The sequence below is a fragment of the Bos indicus genome, chromosome 19 (genome assembly GCF_029378745.1).
Source record: "Bos indicus isolate NIAB-ARS_2022 breed Sahiwal x Tharparkar chromosome 19, NIAB-ARS_B.indTharparkar_mat_pri_1.0, whole genome shotgun sequence".
NCBI lineage: Eukaryota > Metazoa > Chordata > Mammalia > Artiodactyla > Bovidae > Bos > Bos indicus.
Genome location: NC_091778.1, coordinates 48,922,243 through 48,941,108, shown reverse-complemented (window position 1 = coordinate 48,941,108; position 18,866 = coordinate 48,922,243). Strand labels below are relative to the sequence as shown.

The 18,866-nt window shown below is 38.1% G+C and overlaps 1 protein-coding gene across 9 annotated transcripts in view; it reads right to left on the bottom strand.

Annotated features, from left to right (window-relative positions):
• TANC2 (tetratricopeptide repeat, ankyrin repeat and coiled-coil containing 2) overlaps positions 1–18,866 on the bottom strand; it is a 364,370-nt gene that overhangs the window by 63,090 nt on the left and 282,414 nt on the right. For all 9 annotated transcript variants that reach the window (XM_019981630.2, XM_019981634.2, XM_019981631.2 and 6 more), the window contains one exon: positions 11,300–11,531. In XM_019981630.2, coding sequence (XP_019837189.1) covers positions 11,300–11,531 — 232 coding nt within the window. The remainder of the gene's footprint in view (positions 1–11,299; positions 11,532–18,866) is intronic.

Genomic DNA, 18,866 nt, shown 5'->3' with positions numbered 1-18,866 from the left:
TTGCCAAAAATAAACAGATAAATACAAAGTTTAAACTGAAGTCTAAAGCAGTATATAGGACTATATGTGAATATGCAGTGGGATAGAAAAGTTGAAGGGACAGAGAAAAGGAATCCCAGCCAATAGACAGACCTACACCAGGCAGGCTGGATTCTGAGATCTTAGAGAACAAGCAGCTTCCTAGACTACATCTGAAGCAGCTTCAATGAGACCAGACCCTCACGTGATTTTCCCAGGAGAGGAGTCAGGTAGGAAAGACAAATATCTGCCACTTTTGTTTCCTTTTCCCTCCTGGACTCTATATTATCCTAATTGACAAAATCAGTTTATCTTTAGGGCTGGACTGTAGAAGAAGGCTTGGTAAGATTTCAAGCTTCTACTCCCATGAAATGCTTACTGATTCTCAAACAATATTCAACAATTAGAGATTAAAAAATCTTCAGGCTGAATGAACACTGTAGTATAAATGAATTGCAAAGAACAAGTAAAAGTTCCTAGTTGGCAGGACCTTTACAGGTTCTGAGGCAGAAGGCTTCCTGAGAAATCTGTATGCAGGTCAAGAAGCAACAGTTAGAATTGGACATGGAACAACAGACTGGTTCCAAATTGGGAAAGGAGTACATCAAGGCTGTATATTGTCACCCTGTTTATTTAACTTATATGTAGAGTACATCACACAAAATGCTGGGCTGGATGAAGCACAAACTGGAATCAAGATTGCTGGGAGAAATACCAATAACCTCAGATATGCAGATGACACTACCCTTATGGCAGAAAGTGAAGAACTAAAGAGCCTCTTGATGAAAGTCAAAGAGGAGAGTGAAAAAGCTGGCTTAAAACTCAACATTCAGAAAACTAAGATCATGGCATCCGGTCCCATCACTTCAGGGCAAATAATTGGGGAAACAATGGAAACAGTGAGAAACTTCGGTGAGAGACTTTATTTTGGGGGGCTCCAAAATCACTGCAGATGGTGATTGCAGCCATGAAATTAAAAAACGCTTGCTCCTTGGAAGAAAAGCTATGACTAACCTAGACAGCATATGAAAAAACAGAGACATTACTTTGCCAACAAAGGTCCATCTAGTCAAAGCTATGGCTTTTCCAGTAGTCATGTATGGATGTGAGAGTTGAACTATAAAGACAGCTCGGCACTGAAGAATTGATGCTTTTGAACTGTGGTGTTGGAGAAGACTCCTTGGACTGCCAGAAGATCCAACCAGTCCATCCTAAAGGAAATTAGTTCTGAATATTCATTGGAAGGACTGATGCTGAAGCTGAAACTCCAATACTTTGGCCACCTGATGCAAAGAGCTAACTCACTGGAAAAGACCCTGATGCTGGGAAAGATTGAACATGGGAGGAGAAGGGGACGACAGAGGATGCAATGGTTGGATGGCATCACTGACTTGATAGACATGAGTTTGAGTAAGCTCCAGGAGTTGATGATGGACAGGGAAGCCTGGCGTGCTGCAGTCTATGGGGTTGCAAAGAGTCAGACATGACTGAGTGACTGAACTGAACTTACAGGCTCTGAAAAGAGGAAAGCATGGGGGAAGAAACAGAGAAGTCACTGGGATGCCTGAAACAGGAAACATGTGAGGAAGAAAAAGAAGGTGAAACTGGGGACAGAAGGAAGTCTGTGGACTTCGGTACCACATTGGTTCCGTTAGCCTTTGAAAGAGTCAAAACCAGTCAAAACCCTATATATTGTTGTTTCAAATTGTATGCAAATTTTTTGCATGATTAATACAACTTTATATTTTCCCTCTAAAGTACTAGCTTTACATAAATTTAATTTCAATAGCTTAAGTACTATAAATCAGTTCTCAAATTATGAAGAGTTCAAGTATTACTTTCATCTGGTGACTTTAGGAAGAGAAATGATGGGTTTCAGCTCTATTAACAATGATTATTAATGAAATGTCATTCTAGATGATGTAGAGCTAAGAAAATACATTGTTCCTTTCGGGAGTAAAAAGAACTTAGGAAGAGAGAGGAGCTGCTTGGAACGAATTGGAATTTACCCACCAAAAGGGGGGTTCTTAAGTTCTTGATTTTGAGGAACTTGGCTCCTTTAAGCAAAATCATGTCTTTATTGCGTTCTGCTTGGCAGATACATTACAGCTGTCCTTGGCTAGTGAGTACCACCACCAACCCCACTCCGTGGTGTGCTGGAGCCATCCTGTGCTGGTTCAGGAGAATCCACTGAAATATTTTCAGGAGTTGGTTGTTAAGCAACTGGTAGCTTCAAACTGGTCCAAGTGGGACTATTTATTTATACAATTTGTTGTTGTTTAGTTGCTAACTCTTAGCGACTAACTCTAACTCTTAACTGCAAATGTTACAAGCCCTCCTTCCTACAGCTGGTTGTTAAAATTTACAAGCACATCACTGTCTCCACCACTTCAGTCAGACCTCCTTTAACTTCACCCAGGCTCCGCTGTAAGAAAGCCATGATTGTCAAGTGGAGAAAAAGCCTGATGATAATGCACGCATCTGGTGAAATTTTCTTTGGGAAAACATTTCAAGCATCAAGATCAAGAACACGCTCTAAATTATCATCTGAACATTTTAATGAATGAAATAACTCAAACGGTAATAACATTAAATTTTCATTTCCATAAATTTCCAGTAGACTATAATATTCATCCAATGAGTAGACAATATATTTCTTTTTTAAAAAATGTGACTCATTGAAACCTAAAAAATTTCCTTTTCTTTTGCTAAATGATGAGGTCTCTCAATTATAAATTTAAGAAGTGAGACCTTAGTGATCTTTAGACTTTGCCTTTCAAATGCAACCAGCCTTATAAGAATGCTTGCTCATTTCAAACTTTGTATATTTAAATACATACTCTGACTCAGTAGCTTTTAAAAGATTTTATCAATGAAAATTAAAAAAAAATTGGGATCAACGAAGGATCTGCTTCATAATTTGCCATGTAAGAACATGTACAGTACAACTACTACCATTATTTCATAGAATAAAAATATTTTAACAGTAGAAGAAGGGAGATATTATCTAACTTTTACATATATGTCTATGCAAAACCACATCTGTGTTTTACACCCACACAAATTCTAGGCTGTGTCTATTTTGTCATGGACTAATGAAAACTTTAAATGGACTGATGCTTAGGAGCCACTGTTCTGGCTGACAAGTCCCTGGAAAGGTCTCCGAAGCCCGTTAACCCTTGTTTTAAATTCCCTGTACATACGTACTCAGCAGGGATGCCCCACTGCCCTCACTTACATACATGCTTAATAAATACTTGGCACTGTCTTCTTTAGTAGTCCTGTTCTAAGACTCTCTCTAGATACCTGAGAGAAATAAGAAGTAAAGAGACTGCAAGAGAAGAGGGGACAGCTAGAACCAAAGGCAAAACTGGTCTAGTGCAGGAGATTCTATTTTATTAATATTACTGGTGTATTGCATAGGGATTCTCAAAAATGAAAAGAAGACTCACATAAGACAACATTTTTTGTTCAAAAAAGCTGCACTTTATGTGCACTTCCTTTTAGTTGTGACAACAAACAAGCATCACCTTTCATTTCATCTTGATGGCCAAAGCAAAAGTTCATCAAGAAACTCTGAAACATTTCTATTTGTTTTATATGTATCTGTGTTTGTTTTTAGTCACCACACTTGTAGAACCTTAAAGAAATGTGAAAAATGTTGACTCTCAAAAAAGAAAAAAAAAAGAAAAATGTTGACTCTCATTTTTTAAAGAAAAATATATAAGTTGAAATGTAGCTCCTGAATTTAAATAGAAGCTGTTTCTACTGAACCTTCCTGGGAAGAAAATTCCAGTTACCTTAAAAAATTCCCTATTTTAAAAACTATTGTGATAAAAATTTATGTATAATTAATACAATTCATTGTGAAGATCTAAACTATACACATTGGTGAGTTTTGACAAACACATATACCCTTGTAACTAACATCCTGAGCAAAGATAGAACATGACCATTACCCTAGAGGTCCAGTGCTCAATAGGCACCACTGTTCTGATTCACATCACCATTGACTATACTTGCTTCTTATGATTAACATGAAGTTTTTGAGATTTATCTATCAATACCTTGTTGAGTTTACTATTAATTTGTTCCTTTTATTACTAAGAAGCATATTAATAATTCATTTATTATGCATCATATGAATATACAATTTATGTATGCTTTTGTTGAAAGATCTTTGGGGTGTTTTCAGTTCTTAAACACTATGAATAATCTTTGATATAAACATTCTTGCATGAGTCTTTTTGTAGATATATGTTTTCATTTCTTTTGGGTAAATACATTTACCTAAAATGTATTTTGCTTGAAACGGCTTGGTCATAAGAATTAGAATTGCTTGGTCGTAAGGCAGATTCATATTTAACTTTATAAGGAACGGCCAACTAGTCTTCCAAAGTAGTTGTATCACTTTAAACTCCCATCAGTGATATGTAAAGGTTCTAGTTGTATACCTCATCAACATTTGAAGCTCAGCTTTAAGAATTTTAACCATTGTGGTGGATGTAAAGTGGTATCTCATTGTGATTTAAATTTGTATCTGCCTGATGACTAATGATGGCAAACACCTTTTTATGTGCTGGTAGGCTATTTATATATCTTCTTTTGTGAAGCACCTAAATCTTTTGTCTATTTCAGAAATGATTTATCCTTTCTTCAATAACTTACTGAAATTCTTTAAATACCGTGGATATAAGCACTATGCCACATACACACATGAGTGTGCACACACACAGAGTGAATATTTTCTCCCCCTTTGTGATTTTCTTTTCCTTTTTCTTAGTAGTATCTTATAGGGAGCAGACATTTAAAATTTGACAAAGTACAATTTATTAATTTTTTCTTACATGACTGATGATTTTCAGGACCTAAGAAATCTTTACCTACCCCAAGGTTGTGAAGATATTCTAAGTTTTTTATTAGCTTTACAGATTTCGCTTTTATATTTTGGATACAATCTCAAGTTAATTTTTGTGTATGATGCAAGATAAGGATTGAGATTCATTTTTTTCCCATACTGGTATCCAGCTGTTGTAGCATCATTTGATGACAAAAAATTCTTTTTTCCAAATTATCTTGGCATCTTTGAAGAAGGTCAACTGACTCCATATTGTGGGTTTATCTTTAGATTCTCCATTGTGTTCCATTGATCTATTTCTCTCTCCTTGTGGGAATACCACTCTGTCAGTGGAGTGCTAGAGCGGCTCAAGTTGGCTCATGAGAGCTGATTGTTAAGTTTTTTTATGGTCAAATCAGGCCCCTATCCCTGGGCTGATTGTTAAACATTTACTAACACATTACTACCTGTCATGATTTCTATAGCTCTATATTAAGTCTTGAAACCAGGTACTGTTGGCCTGTAACTGTTGATCTTCCAATTCTTTTTAAGATTGTTTTGGCTATTCATGGTTCTTTGCATTTCTGAAAGTTGTAAATAAAAAAAAAAATCCTGCTGGGATTTTGATTGGAATTATGTTGAATCTATAGACCAATTTGGGGAAAAACTTCAATCTACAAACATGGCATACCTCTTCCATTTACTAACTTCTTTAATTTTGCTTTGTATGTTTTATAGTTCTCACGGTGGAACTTTTGACACACCTTTTGTTAAATTTATTCTTAAGCATTTTGATTCTATAGAAAATAGTATTTGCTCCAGTTATCTACTGTTACATCAAAAAGCTGTTACTCAAATAACTGGGAAATGGAATCATCTGCAACAAAAACCCACATGTCTGGTATCAGGGCCAGAATGACTTTTTTGACTAGAACAGTCAACTGGAAAACTTACATAAATATGGCTGCTACTTGTGGTCCGTACTTGTTGATAAACTCAAAGTAGTAAGTCTTTTCACGTGGCAATTGTTGTTGTTTGGTTGCTGAGTTGTGTCTGACTCTCTTGCGACCTCATGGGCTCGCAAGGATCCTCTGTCCATGGGATTTCCCAGGCAAGGATATTGGAGTGGGTTGTCATTTCCTTCTCCAGGGGATCTTCCTGACCCAGGAACTGAACCTGCATTTTCTGCATTAGCAGGCGGATTCTTTATCACTGAGCCACCAGGGAAGCCCGTGACATGGCAATGCATCTCCAAAAAACAAGTGTTTCAGTAAAGAAGATGGGAGCAGCATGACCATTTATAACCTAGCCTCAACTACACACAGCATCATTTTGTCATATTTTCTTGGTTGAAGCAGTCACAAGCTTGCTAAAATTCAAGGGAAGGAGACACACACTCTAACGCTGGATGGGAGGAATGTCAAAGAATTTGCAGCCATGTTTTAAAACTGGCATACTACTTTTTAAATTTCACTTTTCAGCTGTTTTCTGCTAGTATATAAACATAATTCAGTTCAGTTCAGTCGCTCAGTTGTGTCTGACTCTTTGTGACCCCATAGACTGCAGCATGGCAGGCTGCAACTCCATCACCAACTCTTGGAGCTTGCTCAAACTCATGTCCATCAGGTCGGTGATGCCATCCAAAATAAACACAATAGATACCACATACTGACCATATCGACAGTAGCTCTACATTTACTAATTCTAGCAGGCTTTTCTTCTCTTTTGTAGATTCCGTAGAGTGTTCCAGTAAACAAGCACATCAGCAAATAAAGCAAGTTTTACTTCTTCCTTTCCAATCTTCATACTGTTTGCTTGTTTGTTTTCTTAACTGTGCTAGCTGGGACCACTGAAAAATGTTGAAAATAAGTCACCAAGCTCCTGATAAAAGGGGAAATGTACTTAACATTTCATTGTATATGTTTTGGAGTTGTCCTTTATGAGGCTAAGTTTTCTTCTATTCCTAGTGTGCAGACCATTTTTACTATTAACTAATTATTTTTTTCTGCATTTATTGAGATTATAAATATATGTTTACATAACGACATAGATTTTCTCATTTATTCTGCTAGTATGATGAGTCACACTAATTAACTTTCAAATGCTAAACACTGTATTCCTGATCAAGTAGAACTAATCAATTTGCTATTTTGTTTTTCCCAGGATTTTGCTATTATGGTCATGAGGAATTCTTGCCCATAATTTTCTTTTCTTGTACGCTGCTGCTGCTGCTGCTGCTGTGTCGCTTCAGTCATGTCCGACTCTGTGCGACTCCATAGACGGAAGCCCACCAGGCTCCCCCATCCCTGGGATTCTCCAGGCAAGAACACTGGAGTGGGTTGCCATTTCCTTCTCCAATGCAGGAGAGTGAAAAGTGAAAGTGAAGTCGCTCAGTTGTGTCCGACTCTCAGCGACCCCATGGACTACAGCCTACCAGGCTCCTCCATCCATGGATTTTCCAGGCAAGAGTACTGGAGTCGGGTGCCATAGCCTTGTATGGTCCTTACCAAAGGTTGGTTTCAGCAGTATGCATGTCTAATAAAACAAACTGAGAAATGTTCTCTTCTCCTTTATTTTCTGAAAACATTTATGCAAGATTTATATTATTTCTTCTTTAAATGCTGGATAAAACTCATTAATAAAACCATTTGCGCCTGGAGTTTTCTTTTTAGAGGTTTTTTTTCATTTGAACTTAAATAGGTAAGAGCTAAAAATTAAACAGATAAGAGCTATTCAGATTTTTTTCTTTCCTTTTGAGTCACTTTTGTTGTGTTTTTTATAGAATTTGCCCAATTTAAGTTGTTGAATTTATTGCTATAAATTTTAATTTTTAAAAATATTAATTTTCTATTTCACAGATTGCAGCTTTTGCTTTTTATTATTTCTTTCTGCTTACTCTAGGTTTATTTTCCTCATTTTTTTCTAGTTTATTAACTCATAAACTTAATCATTTATTTTTTACTACTCAGTTTGAAGTTTTTATAATTTCCTTTGTGGTTTCTTCCTTGTCTCATGGGTTGTTTAGAACTGCACTGCTAAATTCCTAAATATCTGGGGATTTTCTGTATATTGATTTCTAATTAAATTCCATTATCTCAGAGAACATTTTCTGTAAGATTTTAGTTTTTTGAATTCAGACTTATTTTATGGCCCAGATACAATCCTTGTGCACTTGAAAGGAATGTGTATTATGCAGTTATTGACAGTGTTCTACAAATGCCAACTGGGTCACACTGGTTGACAGTGTTGTTAAAATCTTCTATATACTTACTAATTTTCTGTCTATTTGTTCTAACAGTTATTGAGACAGAGAAGTTAAAATCTCCAACTATAATTATTTGTCTATTCAGCTCTTTAGTTCTAGTTTAGTTTTTGATTCATGTATTTTGAAACTTCACTGTTAGGTTCATACGCATTTAGGATTATTTTATCTTCTGATGAACTGATCCTTTTGTGTTTATGAAATGCCCCTCTGGTCATACTCCTTGTCTTGAAGTCCACTCCTCCTCACATGAACATACTCACTCCAGCTTTCTTATACTCCATGTTTATAGGGTACATATTTTTCTGCTCTTTCACTTTGAATCTGTGTCTTTAAATAAACTTTCCTATGCATGGCATATTACTGAGTCTTGCTTTTATAATCCAGTCTGATGGTTTCTGCCTTTTAACAGAATTATTTGGTCCATTTAAATTTAATGTAATTACTCATACAGTTGATTTAAGTCTTGCATTTTGCTTGTTCCATACTTAAAAAAAAAAAAAATATATATATATATATATATATATATATATATTCTGTTTTTTCTTTCCAGTCTTCTTTGGGATTAATCAAATAATTTTCAGTATTTAATTTATTTTACAAATTGTGTTTCCAGCTGTTGCTCATGATGGTGATTTTGTTTTCAGGGTAAGAACATGGTAATTTGATAGAATAATTAAATTCACTCAGAGAACATTTATCAATGGGGATAGCTAAAGCTGGTTGTGGAGACCTAAATGAGCAGCAAATATATTTAGTAGCAAAATTATAAAACACATGAATTATGGTTGAGAATCTAGAGCTGAGCCTGCAAACATTTGAATACTTTCCTTAAATTAGCATTAAAATGTAGATCCTGTATCACTGACCTTCCCTCAAGTTATCCCTATATGGGAACAATTTCTATCTTACTTATTTGTTCAAAATTTATGTCCTGAAATGCCTGCTACGTTCATGGTTGAGGTAATCACCATGAAGGATAAAAGTTGAATAAGTTCTTAGCCTCAACAGCATATAATTCAGACAAAGGAATAAGCATAGAAACAACTAATTCCTATAAAGCACAAAGTATATCTGACATATAATAAGAGTTCAATAAATGTTAGTAACAAAAATTGAAGTTCTATTAAATTAGTAGTAATATATGAAATGTAGTAATATATGAAATATATTATGTAGTAATATATTATGTAGTAAAATATATATAGGTAGTAATATATGAAATACCATAAGTAAGATATAAAAAAAAACCCTAATGTCAATTTGGAAGGACACTGTAACTTATTGGAGGAAGTAGGTGGATCAGTAGGTATTTCATGAATAAGGTGGTATTTAAGGTGGTCCATGAAAGATGGGTAGGATTCTGAGATGTGAGGAGAAGGCATATCAAGAAAAGGAATCAATGAGCAGATGTATGGAGGCAGGAAAATTTAAGGAAGTATTTAGGGATTTGTGAATATTTTGGTTTATATGTAAACACAGGGTTCATAAGGGTAAAAGTGGATCATAAGGCTAGAAAGTAGGTTGGATCCAGGCTATTAAATACCTTAAATGACAGACTAAGGAGCTGGAAGTTAATTCAGTGAGTTAACAGGGAGTCACTGGAGGTTTCTGAACAGGGAAATTCAGTGACCAGAGCACTGTTTTATAAAGCTTTATCTGGAAGCAGTACGTAAAGTCTAGAAGACTTGTAGAGACTGGGGCAGATATTACCTACCAGGAATGCCATGAATGGGTTAGAGATGTGCCTAAACATGAATTCCTTCAGCCCTCCGGGCATCAGGGGCTCCGTGCAGCTGTAGCTTCAGAACCAGAGATGTCCAGCCACGAGGAGTCTTGATTTTTTACCCCTGTGTGCTATATACATTCGAATAATTTTCCAAATGTGTTATGATGTGAACACAGCACTAGACCAGAAGTCCAAAGACCAGTAACGGCAGCAACACAGATGTGATGTCACAGGCAGCTGAGCAGCCTTTAGGGTGACAGTGGCAGGAATGATTTTGAGACGTGAGAAACATCAAGAAGGCACAATTAATGGGATTTAAAGGTTGACTGAATGGACAGAAAACATGTTTAAAATATTTGTGGTGAATTTCAATGTTAGAAAAGTCTAGGGCGTGGGAAAGCTGATTGGTAGGTAGCAAAGCTATAGACAGAGGTTATCGGAGTCCAGAAGAAAAACTCTGATACATGGTGATCAGCATGGAAGTCGACATAATGAGACAGTGGCCAGGAGAATGCAAATTCTTATACGAGTACCTGAGAAATGTTCAAGGAAAGTATGTAAGTCTCTCAGGGATAAACAGGATTGCTCAGGCATCTCATGCTTACTCAGGTCCTTTTCTTCGGCTCCCAGCATGGACAGAACATGCTGGGGAAGGGGCAGAGGTGAAGAATGAGGTAGTTACACTTAGGCCTCGGCCAACACCAGAGAGCTGACTCATTGGAAAAGACCCTGATGCTGGGAAAGATTGAGGGCAGGAGAAGGGGGTGACAGAGAATGAGATGGTTGGATGGCATCACCAAATCAATGGACATGAGTTTGAACAAACTCTGGGAGATAGTGAGGGACAGGGAAGCCTGGCATGCTGCAATCTATGGGGCTGCAAAGAGTCGGACACAACTGAAAAACAATACCACCAGAGTTGCAGAGTTAAAACAAAGAAAAGGCATGGACATGATCACTTCTCCCCAGTTCTTAAAAATATCTTAATACCTTTTAGTGGATGATTAAGTATTTTTTTTTGCATACACATAGTTATGTAACCCTTTCATTTTACCTGACTGTGGAGTAATAAAAAAAAAGGCAAATATAAAGACTGAGGATGTTTGTAACCATAGAAACTCCATGGCATAGAGAGGGAGCCATGGTTTTAGTGATCTATTTGAACTCCACAGAAAAGACTGGAAGCTCAACTATCTTTAGTTCAAGAAGAATGCATTGTATTTGGAAATGAGAATGAGAATTTTTATGCAGAGAGAAGGAATTACCAATTCTTGGAGGAATTTCTTATTTTTTTTTTTTTCCTCTGAGTAAAATCTTTTATTTGTTAACTGTACCCTGTAGGAACATTTAACTTTTGGCAGTGTGATAAAAATAATCATTTCTATAACATGCCCCCAGGTGAACTTGGGCTCCAGAGCCTCCACCTTCCACCTGCTCTGCACCTCATCTGTACCTTTGTGGAGATTCTCCAGGGGCTCCAGCACTCCCCTCCGGAAGGAGGCCATGGGGTCTTGAACACAGGACCGAAGGCTCAGCATGCTCTGGAGGTGAGGCTCTCGGAGAAGCTGCTCCCGATAGGCTGCCAGCTGAGGGGAGCGGCAGAGCAGGGCAGCAACATTGTGGACGAACTCAGGCACCAGGCAGGTGTAGGCATTATCTGCTTGGCAATAGTGATAGGCAACCACCTAAGAAAGAAAGATGAGCACGCAGACAGGTTGAGCAGCAGCAAGAGCAGCAGTCATGGTTGTGTGTGTGTGTTTGGTCACTAAGTTGGTCATGGTTACTGTATGGTTATTCTCTAACACTGTCTTCTGTCACCCCACTCCTCAACTTCTTGAAGTGAAAACAAAAGCTGTTAACTTGGAAATTGCCCTGATTTATCTAAGATAACAAATTTGACCCAATATTTCTCTTGTATGTGTTTGGTACCATAATTCATAAATAAAACTTATAAATACAAACTGAGCTTTTCCTCTAGATTAAAATAGGAAGCAGGCCTGAGAATAAAGATTAATCTCTCTAATTTATTCAGCATGAAGTAGTACATGAAACAATCTGATACTGTAACAAAGCATCAGGAATAAAATAACCAGAGAAATACCATATGTTAGATTCAACAAACATATGTTTATAAGGCATATTTAAAAAATTATAATTGTGTTGTAATCAGTCTTATGGAAAATAAAATAATGCAGACTTAAGAATTATCACTAAATAGTTTTCTAAGCACCCAGAGACAGAGAGGATAAGAACTAGATAATAGGAAGGAGGAGTGAGATTTTTGTCAGATGCACGTGTTAAATTCAAAGAACTCAGAAAATGCATGCATCTTAATATCATCTAGGGTCTAGCCAGTCTGGCTGGAACTTGCAATTTTAAGCTCTGTTTTCTTATTTGTTTAAATTTGCACAGTGTTTGCTTTGTATCTTCTGGTTGTTCCTTTTGCCTCAAGGGCAAGAAGGGCAGAGGGTGATTTTAATCTAGACCACTCTGTTGGCTCAGTATTACCTACAAAAGTGATGGGCCTATGTAGAAACTGCAGGGGAGATTTAGCCTGAATGTACAGACCACACTTGACATGGTGCTCAAAACATAATGCAGTCATGTTAGCTGATGCCGCCACCACCACCACCAGCAATGTCTTCTCCTCTTCCTCTCCATCATTATCACGGTCATCATCAAGGTTCTGTACACTTTCTTCTTTTCAGCTACTGCCTTTGTGCCTCAGGCATTTGAAATTTGCCCTAAGAGCATGCACAGATATACTACTGGGACCCCAGCTCTCAAAGAACAGAATCATCCACGAAAGTGTTCTGCTTTGAAATGACTCCTAACCTGTAGGTATGGTCATTCTAGCTCTTTAACAAATGCTGGAAATATCACTTTTTAAAAAATATCTGAAGTCCTTCTCATTAACATTAAAAAAAAAATGAACAACACAGGAAATGTTACTACACCTGGAAAGCTGAGGACAGGGATTGCTTGTAAGTGAAGCAATGATGTCGGAGCATAGTGTGGAAATGGAAATGAGGAGGTATACTTAGAAATCTCCACTCTCTTTTGTAGATAGATTGATCACTGCTTTATTACTGATCTTAAACACAAGGTAAGGAACCCAAAAAGAAAACTTGACAGCAATTGATCTGTCCTCTTAGTGAACAGTGAAAGTCAGTGGTTATGTACACATGGACACAAATCTCCACTTTATAAAAAGAAAACAGCAAATCTCTGAATCAATATGAACTTTCATCATATTTTATCTCAATTGATTTCCTATGTCGAGGCAAAGTACAGCTGAGCAAATCAGCTATAACTTACCGTTTACCTGAAGTAATGGGAAACGAGTGTGAAGATAAAAAGTTTAAAATTTAGGAAGAGGGTTCTTGCCCTGGTTTCATTAAAAATCATCTACACTCTTGGCTATCTGAAGTTTCACCTAACAGAGATCACTGAGAAAGTTGCCCCTTCTGGGGCTGCCTTTGTTTCTTTGAGTTTAAAAATTTTTAGGCATTCCAAATATAAAATCTTAACTCCTCTGCAGACTTCAGGCAGACAGACCATTCAACATCTTCATGAAATTTGTACTTTGACTCAAAATAGGTCACTTACTAGATATTTCCAGGCAGCTAGATGGTATGTAAGTGTACATATAATCTGTCAAAAACACTTGGTATTTCTCCCGAATTATCTGTTGACATTACAACAACTTTTCCAACATACATGAATAGGAAACACAGTTTTTTACCTTCAGTCTCTCACTGTGCTAGTGTTCAGTGAAGGGCAAAAGATCACTCCCTACAGCTCTGAGGAAGTGACCACGGCCTATATTCAGTCACTATTATTCCAGTAATACCAGACCAACTGGTATTACTGGAATAATAATACTGCAATATCAGACCACCTTACCTGCCTCCTGAGAAACCTGTATGCAGGTCAAGAAGCAACAGTTAGAACTGGACACGGAAAATTGCACTGGTTCCAAATTGGGAATGGAGTATGTCAAGGCTGTATATTGTCACCCTGCTTATTTAACCTATATGCACAATACATTGTGCAAAATGCTGGGCTGGATGAAGCACAAGCTGGAATCAAGTTTGTTGGGAGAAATATCAATAACTTCAGATGACATCACCCTTATGACAGAAAGTGAGGAGGAATTAAAGAGCCTCTTGATGAAAGTGAAAGAGGAGAGTGAGAAAGTTGGCTTAAAACTCAACATTCAAAAAACAAAGATCATGACATCCAGTCCCATCACTTCATGATAAATAGATGGGGAAACAGTAGAAATAGTGACAGACTTTATTTTCTTGGGCTCCAAAATCACTGCAGATGGTGACTGCAGTCATGAAATTTAAAGACGCTTGCTCCTTGGAAGAAAAGCTATGACCAACTTAGATAGCATATGAAAAAGCAGAGACATTACTTTGCCAACAAAGGTCCATCTGGTCAAAGCTATGGTTTTTCCAGTAGTCATGTATGGATATAAGAGTTGGACCATAAAGAGAGCTGAGTGCCAAGAATTGAGCTGGAGTGTTGGAGAGGACTCTTGAGAGTCCTTTGGACTGCAAGGAGATCAAACCAGTCAACCCTAAAGGAAATCAATCCTGAATATTCATTGGAAGAACTGATGCTGAAGCTGAAGCTCCAATACTTTGGCCATCTGATGTGAACAACTGACTCATCAGAAAAGACCCTGATGTTGGGGAAGATTGAGGGCAGGAGGAGAAGGGGACGACAGAGAATGAGATGGCTGGATGGCATCACCAACTTGATGGACGTGGTGATGCTATCCAACCATCTCATCCTCTGCTGCCCTCTTCTCCTCCTGCCTTCAATATTTCCCAGCATCAGGGTCTTTTCTGATGAGTCAGTTCTTCACATCAGGTGGCCAAAGTACAGGAAGCTTCAGCTTCAGCATCAGTCCTTCCAATGAGTATTCAGGGTTGATTTCCCTTAGGATTGACTGATTTGATCTTCTTTCTGTCCAAGGGACTCTTTAAGTCTTCTCCAGCACCACAATTAAAAGCATCGATTCTTTGGTGCTCAGCCTTCTTTATGGTCCAACTCTCACATCAGCTGTCACTGGCATCACTTAAAATTTTTTTCGGGGTCATGCCACATGGCATGCAGGATGGGGGATTCCAATCATGGATTGAATCCGTGCCCCTGCCACGGAAGAGCAGGCTCTTAACCATGGGGCCACCAGGGAGGTCCCAGCAAACTCTAATGTTGCCACTGACCTTCCTTCACGCTCTCATATTTTTATTCCCTATCTCCTTCTCATCACTCTTTCTTGAACTCTCTCACTACCACCTGGTTGATTTCCTCCTCGGCACATCCCTTCCAATACTTCAGTTTGGATTTTCCTATGTCTAGTGACCTCGTGGCTCAGGGTAAAAACATTTACTTTGCCCTTTCTCCCTCAACTATGGCTGTAATTCTCATCCTGGGACTGGCAGCTAGGAATAGCTCAAGACTTGGGTTTGGCCTCAGTAATTTTCCAGCTTGGAGCTCTTTTTTTTGCAGTAGGAATTTTTTTTTTTTAAACTTTTTATTTTGAGCTAATTTTAGACTTAAATGTTGCAAAAAGATGTGAGTTTCCGTATATTCCTTACCCAGCTTCCCTTAACATCTTACATAATCATAGCATAATTATTGAAACCAGGAAATAACACTGGCACACACTATGAACTAGAGGCAGTATTCAAATTCTGTCAGTTTTCCACTCATGACCTTTTTCTGTTCCAGCATTCTATCCAGTTGTTATTTCTCCTTAGACTCCTGTAGTCTGTAAGAGCTCCTCAGTCTTTGTGTTTCATGGCCTTGACACTTTTGAAGAGTACTGATCCGTTACTTTGTTGAATATCAGTCAGTGTGAGTTCCTCTCATGTTTTCCTCATTTTCCAGTTGAGATTTTTTTTTTTTGGCAAGAATACCACAAAAACAATGTTTTGTCCTTTTCAGTGGATCATGTCACAGGGTTCATGATGTGACGCGTCCTGATCCTGGTGGTGCTGACCTTGAGGTAAAGGTTTCTGCCAGGTTTCTTTACTATAAAGCTACTATCTTACCCTTTATAGTTAAATATCTTAGAGGAGATACTTTGAGTCAGTGCAAATACTGTTCCTCCCCAAATTGTTACCCACTAATTTCAGTATCCATCTGCAACATTATTATTATTACCATAATGTACTACCTGGTGACTACAGTTTACAGTCCTACATTATATAGTTGAAAATGACTTAAGAGAGTAGACTTTAAAAGTTATCACACCAAAAATTCTGTAACTATGTGAGGTGATGGCTATTAACTAACTACACATATCAAATCATTATGCTGTACATCTTTAACTAAGACAGTATTCTATGTCAGTTAATCTCGATAGAACTGGGGAAAAAGCATGATGAGATAGGAAATACAAGATGCAGGTGTAACACAAGCTGGGGCCATCTAAGGAACTAAGGAGAGCTGGAAAGGCCTCCTTAGAGGTGAAACTTAAGCTGAAATCTAAAGGATGATGACAAGCGCATTGGGGCAGGTGTGTCCCAGGCAGAGGAAGACAGCACGTGTGACGCCCCTCAGGCAAGACACAGCTTTACACCTCCAATGCAGCTAGAATTCGAGTGAGTGGGGAGAGGCGGGAGATATGAGCAGATAGATAGAGCAGAGGCTTTCATCTGGGGTGGCTCTGCTCCCCAGGGGACATTTGGTGACGTCTGGAGACAGTTTTGGTCAACATGACTGTGGGTGGCAGGATACCACTGGACAGTGGGCAGAGGCCGGGATAAACAGGACAGCCCGCAGACCAAGAGTTATCTGGCCCAAAATGTCAACGGTGTTGAGGCTGAGAAACCCTGGGCTAGATAAAAAATGTAAAGGCCCTCTGGGCTTCCCCGGTGGTGCTAGTGGTAAAGAACCTGCCTGCCAATGCAGGAGACAGAGGAGACTTGGGTTCGATCCCTGGGTCAGGAAGATCTCCTGGAGAGGCCATGGCAACCCACTCTAGTCTTCTTGCCTGGAGAATCCCATGGACAGAGGAGTCTGGCCAGCTACAGACCATGGGGTTGCGCACCAATACAACTGAAGCAACTTAGCACGCATGCATGTAAAGGTCCTTTACGATAATAGTCATGTTTCAAGAACGGAGTTTGGATTCCATTCAAGGGCAAGGAGGAGCCACTGACAGATTTTAAGTAGCAAGAACAGAAATCTGTTTTAGAAGGATTACTCAGACTTCAGTACAGAGAACAGATTACAATTTATTCACTCATTTAACACATACTTCTGTGCTAGGCGTTGTGTTAGGAGCTGGTGACAGAGTGGTGAACAATAATTTAAATACTGACCCATCTAGTGGAAGAGACAAGATTAAAAAGCAAAAAAAAAAAAAAAAAAAAAAAAACCCTGAGAAATAAATAAATAAGGTTGTTTCCATATTCAGTATCCTGAGTGTGGATGCATCTGGGTCTCACTATAAAATTTTGATGTTAATTTTTAGAGGAAAAAAAAACCCTAGACACATTTTATAAAACATCATCTATAGGTTATTTGCTGTTTAGTTTGGATCACATTTCTCCTAAAATGTAAATCTCTTCAAAATAGTCAACTGGAACCCAAACCAAATCTCATACCGTTTTTCTTTTTCTGAATCTCGTACTTCGCTGATGTTATTTTTTGTTTTCCTCTCTCCCTGTGAGTGTGTGTGTGTGTGTGTGTGCGGTTAAGTCTCGTATTACGCTCAACAGGCATTTCTGAACTGCTGACAGGATCACTTCCTTGCTGATACCTGGAACACTAGCAGCAACTAGCTCAGGAATGAACCGTGATCACTTGACATCATCCTGATTTAGTACAGAACTCGTCTCTTGGCAAGGATGACATTTCAGGTTTTTTTTTCTTACATAGATTTCCCTAGGGGGGAAAAATCCTCTGCTTTTTGTGTCTCTGTGACACTTATTAAAATTAGCTAGTTTCTCTAATTAGCTTATTTAAGAGGTATTAGCTTTTTAGTCTTAAGGATTAAGCCAGTGGCAACTTACCTAATGTGACAAGAGCGTCTAGTCACTTTTGAAAAAGGAAACTTTTTGAAGAAGAATTTGAGGTCAGCGAAATTTCTGGAAGGTGCTCCTTCATTATAAGTTTCTTGCTTTGAAGCCACTTTCAATTATCGACAGATTTTTCCATAAGAACACGAAACAAAAATCCTTCCTGTTGCACTGGAGAGCGCTACAGTGGTTAAAAGCCTGGACTCTGGAGCCTGCCTGCCTCAGTTTAAATCGTGGTTTCAAGTCATGTTCTAGTTATCTTGGTGAGTTACATAACCTCAGTATGAGGTAAGTTTCTGTATCTGTTAAATGGGAAGAAGACGACTCACTTTATTGGGGTGAACACTGACTCTGTATCCAAGCTCTGCTATTTACTAATAGGAAGACACTGGAAAAATTAACTATCACTGAAGCACAGTGTCCTCATCTGTAAAATGGGGATGACAGTGACCACCTCAGAGGTTCAAGGTAAGAATGAAGAAGTGAAATAACAAATATAATGTAAAAAGTACTAAGCTCAATGTGCATTATGCCCACAGTAAATATAAGTCAGTCTCTCTGTCTGGAGAATTCTACATGTCTGACCACACAGATAACAGAATGAAACCCTGGAAAAGTGATGGTTGTTCTAAAGTCACACACCCAGGAAAGGCTCTGAACAAGATCTCCACACACCTCAGCTATACTTCAGAAGAAATACATAATATTAACTGGAAATACATTAAGAGATCTAGACCTAGCAAAACCTGTTACTTCAAGTGGAAAGTGTTTCTTCAATAAATAAAGTTGCTCTAAAGTTGTGACAAGAACTCAATGTTCTCAATTAGGAAGAAGCATAAGAAGCCTCAAGAATACTATGAAATATCGACGATAATGAATGATACACAAGAACTGACATTAAGAACTATCAAATCAAGCAGTTTTTCAAGGGTACTTTTAATTTTCATTTAATAGCTTGCATTATCAACATACTAA